At 42.6% G+C, this 18,565-nt stretch overlaps 1 protein-coding gene across 1 annotated transcript in view; it reads left to right on the forward strand.

Moving 5' to 3' along the window:
• SMYD4 (SET and MYND domain containing 4) overlaps nucleotides 1-18,277 on the forward strand; it is a 39,361-nt gene extending 21,084 nt beyond the window's left edge. Inside the window, exons 5-11 of the mRNA XM_081580064.1 lie at nucleotides 1,309-2,473; nucleotides 11,626-11,808; nucleotides 12,351-12,514; nucleotides 13,741-13,873; nucleotides 14,711-14,827; nucleotides 15,034-15,157; nucleotides 16,443-18,277. Coding sequence (XP_081436190.1) covers nucleotides 1,309-2,473; nucleotides 11,626-11,808; nucleotides 12,351-12,514; nucleotides 13,741-13,873; nucleotides 14,711-14,827; nucleotides 15,034-15,157; nucleotides 16,443-16,596 — 2,040 coding nt within the window. The 3' untranslated portion in view covers nucleotides 16,597-18,277. The remainder of the gene's footprint in view (nucleotides 1-1,308; nucleotides 2,474-11,625; nucleotides 11,809-12,350; nucleotides 12,515-13,740; nucleotides 13,874-14,710; nucleotides 14,828-15,033; nucleotides 15,158-16,442) is intronic.
• Nucleotides 18,278-18,565: the final 288 nt, after the last annotated feature.

The raw sequence follows: 18,565 nt of genomic DNA on the forward strand, positions 1-18,565 counted from the left end.
CTAAAATTGGGCCCTATGCAGCTGGTTGAATCGGAAGCAAATTGATATCCTCCCAAACTTGTTCTTTCTCATCGTTCACTTCACTGTCACAGGTTATTATGTAGAGTGGTGTTGATTGGCAGGAAAGAGACGTGCAGGTTCCCCAGGGCCATGGACTCGATCCAGTGGGTCAGCAGTGCTTAGTTGTTAAGATCAATTGTGACATACACAGCTATTGCTAATAATGCTTTAGCTTCTAAGTGTTTGCAAACTATTTATTTGTTTGGATTATATATTTTTCTTAATAAGCAAATGAGTGGGTTTAAGAATATCCCTGTAGGGCTTCCGGGTGGCTCAGTGGTAAAGAATCTGTGTCTGCCAACTTGGGAGATGCAGGTTTGATCCCTGATCAGGAAAGATCCCACATGCTGCAGAGCAACAAATAAGTCCGTGCTCCACAACTATTGAGCCTATGCTCTAGAGCCCGGGGGCCACAACTGCTGAAGCCAGAGAGCCCTAGAGCTCGTGCTCCACAATAAGAGAAGCCAGCTCAATGAGAAGTCCGCACACCGCAACTAGAGGGTAGCCCCTATTCTCCCCAACTAGACAAAAACCCGAGCAGGTACAAAGACCCAGCACAACCAAAAATAAAAAGTGGCGGGGTGGGGGGAAAGAACTATTTGAGTAATCACAAGTTCACACTTAAGCCCTTTGGTCCAAAAGAGAAGAGCAAGAATCTAACTCCAGTCCCCCAGCAAGAAAAGCCTGGGCTACTGAAGACAGCAATGGGAAGACCTTGTGAAGCATTTAGCCCTTTATATCTCCCCTATATTATTACTTCTTACAATAATGATTCCCATATATTAAGCACATACTATGTACTAGGCACCTTTTTAACACCTCAGGTATATTACCTTATTTTCGTCTTTACTTTTATCCTGTGAGGTGTTGTTATCCCCATTTTTTCCGATGTGGAAACTTAAACAGTGAGAACCTAATTTGCTTGCACAAGGTCATACAACTAGTAAGAGGCAGAGGCTGTACTGGAATGCCCTCTTAATCACATAAGATGCCTCTTCTATCTGTAAAACTTGTTTCCTTAGAATCAAAATTAGTTAATGACAGTTAAACATAATACCGTCAGCATGTATTTCTAATCATTAAACTAAAAGATCACAGTACAATATGATTTAAAGAAATAAGCACATGGATGGAGTTGTTCTATTTTTAATAATCCTTCACTCACTCTTAGATTTTTGTTAAGACTTCCAAGTGACTATTTTAGAGTGGGGACGAACGGTCATTTGGGAATCTCCTTTCTGTTTTCAGACATGCCTTAAAGACATCGTCAGGGCACAGACGCATGGGTATCCAGAAAGATTGCAACCCAAGCTGCTGTTGCGTAAGGCAGAGTGTCTGGTGACCCTGGGGAGACCACAGGAGGCAAGCCAGACCATCAGTGATCTTGAAAGTAACTTTGCTGCCAAGCCAACCCTCTCAGCTTCCCAATTTCAGATTCTGCAGAGAACCCTCTGTTGTCTGAAAGTGAAGGTACAAGAAAAGGAGAATCTCCCAGAAATCTTCCCAGAGGCTCTAACTAAAACTTTTGAGGGTGTGGACCTAAGGGAAAAGAATGAACAAATTCCCAGCGCCTCGTCCTCTGTCAGCTTACGTATAGACCCTTTAAAAGGACGCTATCTGGTTGCCACAAAAGATATCCTCCCAGGAGAGCTTTTGGTGAAAGAGGATGCTTTTGTGAGTGTCCTTAACCCAGGAGAAGTGCCACCGCGGCCTCATGGCCTGGAGAGCAAGTGGGACATCCAAGTTACCAATGGGGACCTTCACTGTCACCGATGTCTGAGGCACACTCTGGCCCCGGTTCCCTGTGATGGATGCAGCTATGCCAAGTATTGCAGCCAGGAGTGTATGCAGCAGGCCTGGGATCACTACCATAGCGTGGAGTGTTCTCTGGGGGCTCTGCTTCTTACACTGGGTGTGTTTTGTCACGTTGCCCTGAGGTCGACTCTTTTAGCTAGGTTTGAGGATGTTGGCAAAGTCATAAAGAAGCTCTGTGGTGAGATGAGTAACCAGGGCATCTGCTTACCCAAAAGCAAGAATCCAACACAGATACTCAAATATGACTTGGGAGAAGAGGGGGAAAAAAAGGACAAAGCAGTTGAGACCCCAATTCCTGGATGTGATATAAATGGGAAATATGACAGGAATTATAATGCTGTATTCCACCTTTTACCCCATACTGAAAACCATAGCCCTGAGCACAAATTCCTCTGTGCTCTAAGTGTTTCTGCACTGTGCAGGCAGCTCGAAGCAGCCGGTTTACAGGACTTCACAACAGATCTGAAATCAACTAAGCTGAAAGCTGCGGAGACTCCTGTGTTGTGTGCAGAGCTGAATGTTTGGGGGGTGGCCATGCTGAGACACATGTTACAGCTGCAGTGTAATGCTCAGGCAATAACAACCATCCAGCATACAGGTAAGAGGAAACCTCTTTATTCTGCCTTACAATATTGTTCTTGATAGAGCTAACATTTACAAGGGAGAAAGAGCTATAAAGGAGAACAGTAGTCAAATCAGTGGCCTAAGGGAAGACACAGCTATCTTATGCTTATGCCATCGAGAAGCTCTGTGACTTTAAATTACTTTGATCCTACTCTGCCTCAGCTTTCTCATCTGTAAAATGGGTAGTTTAATCTCATCTAACTTTACAGAGTTGTGAAGCTGATGTGCTTATTTGTAAAAATAAAGTTAAAAATCCTATTCCCCTCCCAAAAAATACCCTGTTACACTGTTAATTTTTGTTTTAATTTTAACTGCAGTTTTATTTTAAATTTTATTTACTCATGGTTGTGCTGGGTCTTCATTGCTGTGCACAGGCTTTCTCTAGTTGTAGTGAGCAGGGGCTATTCTAGTTATGGTGCAGAGGCTTTTCATTACACTGGTTTCTTGTTTCAGAGCACGGGCTCTAGGGTGTATAGGCTTCAGTAGTTGTGGCACAAGGGCTCAGTAGGTGTGGCACACAGGCTTAATTGCCCTGCAGCATGTGGAATCTTCTTGGATCAGAGATCAAACTCATGTCTCCTACATCGGCAGGCAGATCCTTAACCACTGGACCACCAGGGAAATCCTACTCTGTTCATTTTTTATTGTGAAGGAAAGCTCAAACAATCTAGACAAAACAATCACGACAAACAAGACTGCAGATGGAGCAGGGTCTGTAGTTAAAATATCAGAATCTTAACTTACTTCTGTGACACAGCTATTCTTGTCTCTTCTCTTTTCAACTGACAGATTTTTCCCTCCATTCTTCTGTTTTAAATTTCCAAGACAAGAATCTGGCCCAGCACAGCTTTTCATGCAATACTGCTATAGTGGGCTATATGGCTATTTCTAATCAAACATGGATTACCATATCTGTGTTTGGGCTGCCTTTGGTCTCAGGGCCATTGCTAGACACAGACCAGCCTAGCCCTGTTTTCCTGAGCTAGGCCCTGGAGATGAGGCTGTTAAGGTAGATAGGGAGGTTACCTGTGCCCAGCATCCTGAGTGCCACCTCTAATACAATTGTACTGACAACAGATACTATTATTAGCAAAGAAATGGTGTTTCCAACATTTCTGTTGTTTGATCTCCATTTTAGCAGACAGTGTGTTTCAATTCAGTCAGCTCATGATACTTTTCTCAATTTCCTAATTAGCTCTCTGGAGGGGAGGAATGAGGTCATATCTACACCTAGGATTTACAGGCAGATATTAAATGTGGCTTCACTGAACTATATATGCTTAGTTCTTTTGATTGTCTCAAATGAGGTAATGTAGAATTCTGTCAACCTTTTGTTTATATTTTTTATCTCTAATTTTAATTCACCTGCCAGGTTATACAGTATATAGGTATTTCATTGGACATATTTGGGGGCAGGATTCAATTCCCCATCCTGAAGCACAGGAAACATCCCAAAATAGCACTGGCCTCATCCCATGATACAACAGAATCACACTGCAAGCCAGTCTCCATTTTCTTCTTTGCCTTTTGCTGCTTTGAGTCATTGCTGCCTTCTAAAATATATCTGTTGAGTGTTTCTCCAGAATTGTGTTTTCCCTTGGGTACATTCACTGGCATTTTAAAAAATACTGTTTTCATTTTGTTTTGTTTTTTCTGAATATAAAAAATAGTATATGGAGCTTCCAGATTATACAGCAGAAAGCTACCACCTCTTGATTCTATTGTGTCTTGCCTCTAAAATACTAAGTAGAACATATGAGAAAAGATATAAATGTCAGTAGTTTGCAAAACTATGGAAACTATTGTCTGGGAAAAACAATAGCGGTGACCACTAACTCAAGCTGAATCCTTGAGGCAGGAGGGCAAAGCCAGAGGGACGAACGTGTTTTCCATCCACCCTCCTTCATTGGCCTCCTCCTTATGGTCAGAGAATCATAGCCCAAATGTTTTTTTCCCTGTGCATGGTATTGTGTTGCAGACAATTTTTTATTTAAACAGCAAGTTTGGGGTAAAATTTTTCACAAGTTGTTAAGAATGAATTTTGGTAGGAAGAATAGGTATAGTCAGGAACACTTGTATCTTCTGTGGCTGAAAAGGACTAGAAAAATAGATACATACCATAATACTGGTTACCTGCAGTGATCGGAAAAGGATTGGAGACTTTGTCTTCATCTATGAGGTTCTAATATTTTATGCGTGATTTATTCTTACTTATGTTTTAAATGTATATACATAGAAAAAAAACAACACTAGAAGTAAAAATACCAAAATCTTAATTAGCAGTGATGAATTCTGAAAGTGGAAATATGGGTGATTACGGCTTTCTTTGAACATTTCTGTATTTTTAAAATTAAAAACATGTATTCACACTGTGGTAACATTATTCTAGTAAATTTAAAATTGGTTGTATACCTTTCCCTTCATTCTAGGGAAACGAAAAACATTCAAAAAATAGTTCACAGAGCAAAAGATAGGAAAATTATAAAATAAGTCTATAACAGCAAATATAAATGGACTAAACTCTATTAAATGAATCTTTTAGGATGGGTCAAAACGATTAAAATCCAACTATATTCTGTTTATAAAAAGTATTAGTCGCTCAATTGTGTCCGACTCTTTGTGACCCCGTGGACTATAGCCTGCCAGGCTTCTCTGTCCATGGGATTCTCCTGGCAAGAATACTGGAGTGGGTTGCCATTCCCTTCTCCAGGTGACACTTGAAACAACACGAAGTCTTTGGGCAAGACATGTCAGGAATCACAAGCAAATCAGGGTATTAATATAAAACAGTAGAACTCAAGGTAAGATATCTAGTAAAACAAAGAGGCATTTAATTTTCTAAAGGAGACTTTTCTGAACTGTATCATCAAGCTTAGGTCTCAGGAACATAGAGATTGTGTCTGTAAAACACAAGTGACTATACAAGGAGAAACTGGCAAAAACTCCATGGTTATAAGAAACTTTACTATGCCACTCTGATCAAATATATTCAAAATAAGGATATGGAAACCAAGATAACATAATAAAATAGGGAATTCAGAGATATAGTCATCAAAGCTTGTGTCCTATAGACCAAGGTTTAGCCAACTTTTTCTGTAAAGGGCCAGATAGTAAATATCTGGGGCTTTGCAGACCATATGGTCTCTTATGCAGCCACTCAACTGCACTTGTAGCATGAAAGCAATGATAAATAGTATACAAATGAATGTTCCTGGCTGGGCTCCAATAAAAATTTATTATGGACCCTGAAAGTTGAATTCCTTAAAATTTTTCATTTCATGAGAATTTTCTTTTGAACCACTTAAAAATGTAAACCCCAAACTCCCTTGGTGGTCCAGTGGTTAAGAATCCACCTGCCAGTGCAGGGGACATGGGTTCGATCTCTGGTCCTGGAAGATTCCACATGCCGAGGAGCAACTAAGCCCGTGGGCCGCAACTACTGAAGCCCTCGCCCCAGAGCCCACATACCACAACAAGAGAAGTGCCCGCAATGAGAAACCCTCCAAGGCAGCTAGAGAGTAGCCCCTGCTCTCCCCACAATTAGAGAAAGCCCTGTGCACAGCAACGAAGACCCAGGGCAGCCAAAAATAAAAATAAATAAATGATTTTTAAAAAAGTAAAAGCCATTCTTAGGCCACATATGTACAAAGAAGAGGCAGCAGGCAGGATTTGGCACACAGGCTATACAGTTTACAGGTTCCTGATAGAGACAGAAGTTTGGCAAGTCTAATTAAGAGATCCAGGGGAAAACGCCCTAAAATTAGAAACAATGAAGGAGTATAGCCAAGAACATAAATTTATTTTAAAGTTTATAGCAAATATTTAATACAACTTTAGATTATTGAATTTAAAAATACTAAGTAGACAACTTTGTAGAAAAATAGAAATTGCCTACATTTTCCCAGAGGGAGGAAAATGCTTCAAAAGTACAGTGATTGTGGAAGAAATTGAAAAAGTTATCAAAATATTTCCATAAAAACAAGCCAGACCCACTCTTTTCTATGTGAGCTCTTTAAAACTTTTAAGGAACATATTTAGCTACCTTTTAAAAAATATCTTTCAAGGAACAGAAAGATATTTTTATATCTTTTTTATACAGTATAAACATAAAAATATAATGATATTTTTATACATTATAAACTGTTCCAGGACACGGGTACAACCTAGTACCTCTTCCCTGGAGAAAGCAATGGCACCCCACTCCAGTACTCTTGGAGTACATGGACGAAGGATTTTCCGTCCATGGGGTCGCTAAGAGTCGGACACGACTGAGAGACTTCACTTTCACTTTTCACTTTCATGCCTTGGAGAAGGAAATGGCAACCTACTCGAGTGTTCTTGCCTGGAGAATCCCAGGGATGGGGGAGCCTGGTGGGCTTCCGTCTATGGGGGTCGCACAGAGTCAGACACAACTGAAGTGACTTAGCAGCAGCAGCAGCGTACCTCTTCCCACTCATTTTACAAAGCCCAGAATAAAAACTATAGACCAGTCTCACTTGTGAATATAGATGCAGAAACCCTGAAAAAAAAAATCACTGCTATGTCACATCCAGCAGTTTATTAAAGGAACAATCATATATGACCAAGTAGAATCTCTTGCAGAAATGCAAGGATATTTTAATTTGGAAAGATATATAAGAAGGCTTGGATAAATGCAGATACTTGCCATGTCCTGAGAAGGAAAGACTGAAAACTGTAAAAATGCCGATTTCCCTGCATTGACCTAAACAGTCTAATGCCATTTCCGACGAAATCATGATCGGATTTTTCTTAAACTTTGACAGTGCCCTAAAGTTCTTCTTGAATAACTGGGTAAGAATAGCCTTTTTGTTGTAAAAAGTACTGAAGGGGCTTAGTACCACTAGATTTCCTACCAGCATTGAGCTACAATAATTAAAAGCAACGTGGTACTGATTTGATAGCCCCCCCAGAAGTCTTAGATTCTTTCTTCAAGTCGTTAAAAAATTAAATATTTAAAAATTAGACCATAAAATATCTAGAGAAAGATAAGTGAACTTTTACATAATTTTAGGATTGTCAGAGCTTTCTAAAGTATATAATACCAAATTTCGGTAATTAGAAGATAGCTAGATTTAACTTAAATACCAAATTTCAAAAACATTATAATCAGAAAAGAAGGTAGAGAATGTAGGTGAAAGAGGTCCTTGAAGGAATGAAAACGCTGGATGGGGAGCAGTGAGTTTCCTGTTCTCTCACTCTAACCACTAACTGTCAGTATGAACTTGGGCAGGTTACTCAACCTCTGTGTGGGTCAGTACTCTAATATGGATAATGAGAGGACTAGATGAATCTCCAGGCCTCTAGGGGAGGCTGTTTGCAAAAATGACCACAGTTTCTGTGGTCCCATCCCTGTATGTTTACTCCATTTCAACCTGACATTCCTTTTTCTCCCATCAAGAGATGGAGCCTGTTTTTCCCTGCTGAACCTCAGTTTGACCAGTGGAATGCAGTAGAAGTGATGTCATGTGACTTAATGAGTCTAAGCCTTAAGAGACCTTGTAGCTGCGATTGTTACTTCTTAAAATGAAGGTGTGGCCTGTGAACAAGTCCGGGCTAGCCTCTCAAAAGACCACAAGCAAAGTCGTTGGCACACAGCATTGTAAGAAATGAAATAGTTGTTGGTTTAACACTCCCCACCCCCCAAAACCCATAAAGAAAAATGAAAAGGTGAGTGACAAAATGAGAGAACATTTCCAGCAACTGTCCAACTCTTAAAATCAACTTTTAAAAATATGCATAGTGATGAAAATGTTCTAAAACTGGATTGTGGTAATGGTTGCATAACTTAGACTAATTTCCTTAAAATTGTTGAATTACACTTAAAATAGGTGAATTTTATTATATACAAGTTAAATCTTATATATACATAAGCAAGCACTTTATCAAAGTAGTAATAAAGATGATCATTTCTAACCTCTCTCTAGTAATTTAAGCAAGATACCATTTTTTTCCCTATCAGATTGGCAGAGTTGCTTTGTTGTTTTTTTTTTAAATTATAGTATACATCTCAGGTTAGAGTATAAAGAGATGGCCATGACATACTAAGTGAAGAGAAGTAACTTACAAATCACTTTGTGTAATATGTTGCTAGTTATGTTAAAAATTCCATATTTAGGGCTAGAAAGAAAACTTATATTATGCACCAAAACCTTATAGCTGACTGAAAGGATTATAAACAACTGTTCTTTTCAGATTTTAAATTTTTTCTGACTCCCATGTATTTATTTTGTAATTTAGTTTCTTTAAACAATAAAAAGAGTTCACATGATAAGAGCACTTTTTAAGGCACTTGATACATACTGCAAAATTGCCCTCCAGGAAAGTTATACCAGTTAACACGCCCACCAGCAATGTTCACTTTCATTTTTGAAGTCAATCTAATTTTGTCTCCGTCTGCTAATATTTCTAATCTTATTTCATCCCTTTTTATTATTTCTTTGGGGTTCCAACACCTCCCAGTTTAGTGTTCTCATTGAATTTCATTAGCAGCTGTTTCATTAGTAGCTCAGAAGAAGGATTAAAGTGTTAACTTGGATAGATTTTGACAAAAACCTATAAAAATGTATGTTATTATCTTTGCATAAATCCTATTTAATCATAGTTCCTCAGGAACCTCTCTTTGGCACTTATCTGAAGGAATAGAACTGGCCACCGATGAAACTCCAGACCTCTGTCTGAGTGAAACTGGCATATTCGTGGTGTGTCTGGATTCAGGTCCTAAAGGGGATTAATGAAGTTCTGCAGAGGTTCGGGTCAGTTCACTGCCCTTTCACTCTTCAACCACCGGGAATCTACCTTGCATGGGGGCCCTTGATGACTTGTTTTACACAGAAGTTTCTTGTTTCATAAAATATCTGCCAAGAGAGGTATATTCTTAAAGTATTATAAATGAATGTTTTTTTCTTTACTTGAATCTCATTTTAAATGTACTAAGGATGTTAGTGAGGTGCACTTTCCGTAAAATAATCAGTCCCTCTTTTTTTGTTTTTTTGTTTGTTTTGTGCACAAAATGTCACAGATTTGCTTAAGGTATCTACACATTCTCACTTTCTCTGATCTCTGCTAATAGATGACTAATGCAAAATATTGAATAACTTTTAAAATCAATACTTAATTTTGTCGAGATAATTAGAGATTCAACTCTGACGTAAAATACTCACCCAGTTCCTGGGCCTCCTTCTGTTAGAGGATAATCCATAAATAATTCACAAAGCTGGCATTACTCACGGCATGGTGATAATTTTTTTCTGGGAAAATTTTAGCAGCTGTTCTAATACAGATTGCCAGTTATCAGTAGTTGGCAATGCAAGTCAACTTTTAATTATGCAGAGGCTGATTATTCAGACTACAAACTGTTTGTGCCCTGTGCTGCTCCTTCCTGCGGCCTCCTTACCTTTTAGCATTTCCACTGCTCATTAGCACATTTACCAGAAAGTAGGCCTTGGACAAGGGTGGGGGAAAGGATACTAAAATCAGTTATGCATTTAGGAGACGCACTAATGAAAGATTTCAATACAGTGTAGAACTGTTGACTAAAATTGAGTCATTTGGATTCCCTGCGAATTTTATTTACTTGTTCTAATTCTGGCTCTCCACGGCAGCAGGTAATAGAATAGTTTGCAGAGAGACAGTATTATTCCTATAGCTAATATTTTCCTTTCTAGAACATTTTCACTTTATGGTTTATATTTTCTTTATTTCATATGTGCCTACACCACATTATTTGGTGATTGGTAGATTGAGACTCCTGGCTTGTATGGTGATACCATAATTAAATGATGGCTTATCAGTTTTCCAGAAAACTGAAATTTCCCTTTCAAGTACCAGTATCTTTCATATTTCAACCAGCTTTGTTGGAAATATGATCTCCTCGTGCTTACACCAAGGTTGCGGAACACATTTTAAATCTTTCTGTACACTCGAGGTTGTGTGTACTGTGCATTCTCCTAAGATATGTATGGCTGTCACAAAAATCCGTGCAAGGATGGTGTGAGTCTGAGAACCTCTGGTTAAGTCAGATGTACAGTCGTACTAAAACTCAGTGGTGCTAGTATTTTTGTTTGCCCGCAGGCTGTTATGCTTGTAAAAGTTCTGCCTCCTCCCCTGTCTGTCACTGTCTCCTTTGCCATTGTCAGAAATCCTGCGTCTTGTTAGTTCTCTGTTTCTGGACTGTTGTGGGCTGAGAAGCTGAATAGCGATGCCAGTTAGAGTTGTGGCTAAAGTAAGAGCAAGTGTGCCTGCAGGAGAAGAGAAGAATTCACATATGAATCTAAGTGCGTGAGCCTTGGTGCAGAAATAGCCTCACGGCTCCCTTCCTAATTTTCAGTCACATGGTTAAATTGCTGATTGCGCTTCAAAGAAGAGATTGTTTGGGATATGGAACTGGACTAGACATAGCCTAGGACTTCCCTGGTGGTCCAGTGGCTAAGACGCCATACTTCCAGTGCAGGGGGCAAAGGCTTGATCCCTGCTCAGGGAAGTTCCACATGCTGCAAGGTGTAGCCAAAAAAAAAGTGATCCAGAGATTTTTTTCAGTGAGAACTACTACTGACTGATGTCCCATCAAATTGGGACAAAGAGCAGAATAAAGAGGTGAGCGTAAGAAATACTGATTTTTTAAAAAATAGATGATAGGCCTGTTTACTATAGCAATTAGGTTACCTGTTCTATTAACCCCTCAAAGACCAGTTAAACAAAAGCACTTGGACTATAAAAGTCTTTAGGAAGTAACCTCAGCAAGTGCTCTGGTTTCCATGTCATCATGAACATTATGCAACTGTCTTGTCAAAAGGCTCCCTACTGATAATTCCCTTTTTATTATTTTCTACAAATTCTAATCTTTGGATTTTTTTTTGTGGAATTGAGACACAGTGGTCAGGTTCCAGGATTCTGGTGGCCTTTTCATGTGCTCATTTGCTTTGCTTCCCGGGGACCAGAGTTAGCTCTGAGTCACGCTCCGTCTGATTTATATCAGATCCGGCTTGTGGAGCTCTGACTCAGCCGAGCTTCAGGCCCAGTCGCCCAGCTCATCATCTGAGGAATGGAGGGCGAGGCCAGGACGAATGTCCTGACACATTTTTCCCCTTTTTCCTCTTGCACTTTCAGAATCTAAAGAGAGCCTCATTACTGACACCCGGCAGGTGCGCCTTGCTACAGGCCTTTTCCCTGTTGTCAGCCTCCTGAACCATTCCTGCAGCCCCAACACCAGCGTGTCCTTCGTTGGCACCATCGCCACCATTCGGGCATCACAGCTGATTAGAAGAGGGCAAGAGATCTTCCACTGCTACGGTGAGCTGTCCATCCTCCTTCCTGCCCACCCTTCTCCAGCAGAAAAAGATGGGGTGAACTCACATGGTCAAGCCACAAAGCAGGTGCCTTTCACCTGCCCAGGGAGGATCTGTTTCCTCGTGGAGGCGGTACAAAGCTCCTCACCAGGCCCTGTTGTGTCTACACTACTGTGTATCTCACTGCTTGATCCCTGTAAGCATCCTATTCTGAAAATGGACTGGGAACAACTTCTTGGCTTCTTTTTCTTCCTGTCCCCAGGACTTTGAAGCCTGTTTCTATAGTTATACCCATGTTTGAGTAAAAGGTACTTGTCACATGATGTGTGATTACCAGACCCTCCACTAAGCTGAAGTCTTTTTTTTTTTTTTTTGACTGTGATGTGCAGGATCTTAGTTCCCTGACCAGGGAGGTAACCCGCTGTCCCTTGCAGTGGAAGCTCGGAGTCTTAACCACTGGATTGCCAGGGAAGTCCCCTGCAATCTTTTAAGCAGTGTTTGGTACTCTCTCGGTTTCAATATTGGCCAAGCGTGGTCTTTCTGCAGGACCGCACGAGAGCAGGATGGGCGTTGCCGAGAGGCACCAGAAGCTGAGGTCTCAGTATTTCTTTGACTGCGACTGTCCGCCATGTGAACATGAGAAGCAGAGACCCTCAGCGGGGCCTGGTCGGGAAGCCTTCTGTTGTCACCGTTGCAGAGCGCTCCTGCAGGTGAATCTCTTTCTCCCTTTTCTTCTCTTCTTGTGGCTTTTCCAGGACGTCAGTTATCCAACTGAAAGGCCTGAGATCTTTAGGAGGACGCTGTTGGGACTTGGAGGTGCTGAAAGCCATACTCTCTCTTCCCCACACCTTGATCACCCCCTACAGGAACCACAGGGAAGGGTTGGGTTTCATGCTTTCTCCTGCAAAGAGCAGAAAATCCCACCTAAGCTGATTTGGGGTTGCTCCAGTAAATCACGAGGAAGTCCCAGGTTAAGGGTGCTTCAAATACACTGTGAGCCAAGAGCTCAGGAAGTGTCACCAAGACCCAGTTTTTCTTTCTGCCCCCTCAGCTCCATTTTCTCTGTTATTTAGCCCAACCTCAGACAGACTTCCTCCTTGCAGTGGCCGGATGGCTGCCCTTAGCTCCAGCCTCAGACCCTCCCAGTCCAGAAGGATAAAAACATACAGACTCTAACAGAGATCTGGGCAAAAATCATACTGCATTTCATCAACCCAATACCTGTGGCTAGAGGGAAATCAGAGGCACAGAGTTTCCCTCCAGCCCCTTGGGCCAGAGAGATGGGCCATATCAGAGCTGCCTGCTCCCTGCTCAGCTCCCAGGCCCTGACTGAGGCAGGGTGAGAAAGGACCCTCAGGAGAAATCAGGGTGCTCTTGCCAAATGGAGCCATGGATTCTGGCATCTGAAAAACAGCAAATGTCTTAGGGAACCTGTAGGTAGAACATGGAGCTGGTTGTGTTGGAAAGCTGAAGTCACAACAAGCCCAGCGTCAAATGTGGGGAGGCCTCACCCAGCACCTTTTCCTGTTGGTTTCCTTGTGGTTTTTTTCATAACCCCTGGAAATATGTCTGTCATCCAAAGTCCTAGCCCCAGAGAGAAGTAAGAGGGACTGTAGAAGCCGGTGGGCTACAGTCCATGATGTCGTAAAGAGTCGGACATTGAGCGACTAACACACAACACAACGCCGATATGGAAAGAGACTGTGGTTTTAATTTGGTTGCAGAAGCTGAATCTCAAGCAAGGCTCGGCTCCTGCTTCCGCTACAGTTGCTGCCATCAAACCAAATCCAGATCCAGTCTCCCTTGGTGGTTGTATGTTATGGCAGGAGTCTCCTTTCCCCTACAGGGTCAGAAGTTCTGGAGCGATGCTGTAGGGTAAGCACGTGCAGTGTCGCTAGCTGACTCTGGTCAATAAAAACAACACTGACTTCCGCAGGGAGATGATGTTCTGAGCTGTGGTGGCCCAGCTTGTACGGAATCAGTTGGCAGAGACCTCCTGGTCTCCCGGCTACAGGACCTTGAGCGGCAGGTGGGGGCGGCCCAGAAGCGTCTCAGAAACGGCAGACTAGGTGAGACTGGCTCCCTGCTTCAGTCCTCCAGCCCTTTCCCTTTTATTCAGTCTGAGTTCACCTTGATCTCAAGGATACTCAGTGAAGATTGAAGCGTTGAATTTAATTATCCCCCAGCCAGCCACAAGATGGCTATGTAGGCCAGTGAGACCAAACCCTTACCAGATCAGTTTGCATGATGTCCTTGAAAAAGGGCCAACTGATTTAAGCTGTTGTTCTCTTAGGCATCAGAGAGTTAGTTAAAGACTAACAGGTTATCTCTGACATCCGTGGTCTTTGTGCATATCCAGAAGCTCAATGTCACTTATTTTTAGTTCCGGAGCCTCATGACCTAATTTCCTAGAGAAACTGTTCTGCACTCATCAGAGCCTATCTCTCTTCTACAGAGCAGTGGGGCATGTGCCCAGTGGGTGTAAGTATCCTGCTTTTTCCAGAAAGGGAGTTACAAAACCCCTCATTACCCTGGAAAGCTCTGCCTTGGGGCTTGACGTCATGGGAATTTATTTACCGTACTTTTTATGAAAGTTGACCTTTTTGCTTAGATGTCTGAGTCAAGAGAAGTAACGACCATACATGGAATGTAGCCATCCCACTTCAGACAGAAGTTGGAAACCCAGAGCACATGTGGGGAGGCCTCACCCAGCACCTTTTGCTGTTGAAAGAGAAAACATAAGAGAGCAGCCTTATTGGACCCAACACTGCGGGTTGATCACACCCCAGGGAGACAGAGTGGGGTTTCCACATTCAGGCCCACCCATAGAGGGTTTAAGGGCTGGAGTCTCATTTCTAAAACTGGATTTGTGCCTGTAATGAGTCCACTCTGCTTTGAATTGATAGAGCTAGCCATTCAGCTGTTGCTGGGATGTCAGAGTGATGCCGAGAGCTTCCTGTCTGCGGAACACAGCGTGGTGGGAGAAATCGAGGACACCTTGGCCCAGGCCTATGCTGCCTTAGGTATGGCCTGTGTCTGCAGCTTCTGCTGCGAGGAATGAGCCTGCCTGGTGTGTGTGGTTGCGACCTTGGCCTCGTCTGATTGGGTCTCTCCCAGTCTTTCAGCAGGGAGGCTGCTCTCCCTTCCACTCAGCTTTCCTTTCCCAGAACAAGTTCATCCATAGCTGACTGTGGTTCTCGTCTGGATCCAGATCTTCCTTTCTTTGCAGGGGACTGGGAGAAGTCAGCGACCCACCTACAGAAGAGTCTCCGAGTGGTGGAGGTCCACCACGGGCCATCCAGTGTGGAGATGGGCCATGAGCTCTTCAAACTGGCCCAAGTCTTCTTCAATGGGTAAGTCTTGTTTCCTGGCACTTCGCTGGGCCACATACTGATTTTATGCTAGGCTCTTCTGTGTAATCCTTTTTGCTCCCACAGCGCCCCACTGCTCTGTAAAAGAGAGATGAGGCTCTGATGAGGGCCAAACAGTTTCTCTAGGAAATTAGGTCAAGAGGCCCCGGAATGAAAATAAAGTGAAACATCTTTATTTCCCCTTTAGGAGCGAAGGGATTTCCTTCCGTCTTGCTGACACATTTGTCGCTTTAGAATTTCCTCCTGGGAGATAATGGGGAAGCTCTTAGCTCTGAAGGGAGTTTCCCAGGGAGAAGTTGCGCCAGTGCTGCCTCCACCCCATGCCCACCGTCATAGCCATTCTTAGCTGTTCTTCTCAGTCCCTTCCTCCCTTTCTCTTTCGGCACTCATTCTCAGGATGAGAATCAGCTCCAGGCCCTCTTCCTTCTTCCTGGTCCTATTCTTTTTAAAGCAGTTGTAATCAAGCAGGAGTCTTCTTGCTCCCCAGGGGACATCTGGCAATGTCTGAAGACGTTTTTAATTGTTAGGACTCAGTGTGGAGGCCAGGGATACTGTTAAACATCCAACAGTGCACAAGACAGCAGCACCACGACCCCCCAGCTAAGAATTATCTGGCCCCCAAATGTCAATATCATCAAGGTTGAGAAACCCAGCTTTAAAAGTTAAAAAGGAAAGAACAATAGGGTTGGTGAGTTGATGGCCTCATCCACTTTTATAACTGGGATCATTAGGAGGCCCTACTGTCAGTATTTCTAGATGGAATATGTCCAGCCTTGATAAAGCTGCCATTGGTGTGGTGAAATGTTTGAAACTCGGTCCTGGGACTGTGGGGTAGGTGGGCCTGATACCCAAGACATAGAGGCAGCCCATTTGCTCAGAGAGAGGGCAAAGGGCTGCAGAGTCAGGTTACAGACGGACTTGGTGAGTCTGACAAAGACTCCTGAGTAAACCTCCAGTAAATATAGGACCATGTGGTCACAGAGACTCGGACCTGACTTAGCAATTGAACAACAAGAATATCGGATGAGTGCTTTGAGACCTGCCTGTCTCTCAGTATCCTGGAATCTTTGTACTTTTTTTTTTAACTTTAATTTCAAACTCTGCCTTTCAGTGTGTTTGTGAGTCTTATCTGCCCTTCTAGACTGTAAGGTTCTTGAAAACAAAAATTATCTACTCTGCATTCTTTACAGAATGTGAGTAGGCCCTCCACTAATGTTTGCCTGTTTGAATACGTGGGTTCACTCCTCTTTACCTCCTTTTGGTTCAGGTTTGCAATACCCGAAGCTCTGAACACAATCCAGAAGGCAGAGAAGGTCCTGTTGGTACATTATGGCCCTTGGAATGACGAGATCCAGGAGCTACAAAAGATGAAATCCTGTTTATTGGACTTGCTGCCCATCCCTGTGGGACCTAAGGAATAGAGTGGGATGAGTTAAAGAGGGTCTGTTGCTGCTGAGATGTCACCTAAAAATACAGGACCTGCCTGACAGTCACAAGCCTGGTGACTTGTACGAGATGTGGGAGGACTTGGAAAGCATCACCGTTAGAGACAGCCTCACCTATTTTGATGGATGTTTTTTGAAGTAGTTAACTACTCTCCAGCACAAACTCCCATTTCCCAGAAAAGACTAAAACTGGTATCTGGAGAGCCTAAGCCCTTTAAAAGGATTTTAGCTGATCTGCAGGCATCTGGATGTTAGCCTAGGGTTTTGGCTAGATGCCACCTCTCTAAATGATGATATCTGCTTTGCTGGAACATTCCTATGGCTTCTAGCAGTAATGAAATGTTGTGTACCACTCCAATGGGAACTTAAACTCTTAATAGTTGTGTTGTAATTGAAAAATAGTTATAAAGCAAGAAGTCAGTGAAGTTCCTTACCTCTAGAGAGACAGTTTCATTTATGGTATGTAGCTTCCTCAAATCCTTTGTTTAAACTGGTAGCGTATAAATTGTGAATAGACAAATAAATATGGGTCCATTTTATTGTTGGGCTAGGATGGCAACTCTCAATTTGTTTTCTACCAGTTTCCAGTCCTCGTTCTCTGGATTTCACTCTATACTATTGGCTGACTCACTGACCAAACACTAATGAAATCAAGCTTGTAGCTAAGGCTTTATAACACGTCCTTTCTGGGTTATGTTTATTAGCAAAACTGAAAAGAGATTGCTTTTTTCCTATCTCCCCAAGCAGGCAAATGAAATACAGACTATGTAAGTACTGAAAAGGGGGAACAACAGCTTCAGAAGATGCTGAGGGTGTGGGCATGGCTGCTTGTGGTTTCAAACCTAAGAGACAAGATAGGAAGGAGAACTGTTGTCTACCTGGTTGTATAGCACTGGTCTGAACATTTTTGGCATCAGGGACTGGTTTCATGGAAGACAGTTTTTCCACGGACCAGGAGCGGGGTGGGGATGGTTTGGGGATGATTCAAGCACATTATGTCTGTTGTGCACTTTATTTCTATTATTATTACATCAGCTCCACCTCAGATCATCAGGCATTAGATCCTGGAGGTTGGGGACCCCGGTCTAAACCCCGTGAAAGGCCAGAGTCTCTGGGTCTGAACCCTGGGTGCTCTGTCACCACTGGGGACCAAGTGGTTCAGATGAGTTAGTGGAAAAGAATTCACACTGCTTTGAGAGCTTGCCCACCCCATCCATGCCCAAGAAGTGCCTGGTGGTTGCCCTGGCATTTATAATCAGGAATTGAATGGCCTTGAAGCTGCCTGGCAGTAGCTTTTCAAGAAGCTGAGTGTTCAGAACACGGTTTACACTCAAACCTTTGAATGAAGGGCAGGCAGAATCTCGTTTATCTTCCTTGCTACTAACTCACCATGGCAGAGGCCGTGGCCAATGAGATGTTTGGGTAGAGCTGACTTTCAAGAAGAAAAATTTAGTCCTGTGGCCAATTCTGTAGTTGTTCTGTTCTTGAAACACTTGGCATGTTTCAAGTTCCTGAAAAAAAGGTTCTGCTGTACTTTGTAAAATAGGCCCACTTCCTTAAAAAGAATATGGGTAGAATTTTACATCACAGACCTCATTTTTATGTGAACTTAAGAGCTTTCTTTAACTGCTGTATAAAATAAAGATTATCTCCTGAAGTTACAAGCTTCCTTCCGTATCTGTCTGCATGTTAACCTGTGTTGACAGGTGACATTAGCTTGACAAGGGGGTTATCTGTGTTTGATTTAAAACCTAAAGTCCAGGACTTCCCTGGGGGTCCAGTGGCTAAGACTACACACTTGCAAAGCAGGAGGCCCAGGGAAACTAAGATCCCACATGCTATGTAGTGTGGCCAAAAAATAAAAATCCCAGGTGGTGCTAGTGGTGAAGAACCCACCTGCCAATGCAGGAAACATAGAGATGCAGGTTCAATCCCTGGGTCGGGA

This window comes from Giraffa tippelskirchi, chromosome 3 (assembly GCF_054371585.1).
Source record: "Giraffa tippelskirchi isolate mGirTip1 chromosome 3, T2T-mGirTip1v1.2.pri, whole genome shotgun sequence".
NCBI classification, from domain to species: domain Eukaryota; kingdom Metazoa; phylum Chordata; class Mammalia; order Artiodactyla; family Giraffidae; genus Giraffa; species Giraffa tippelskirchi.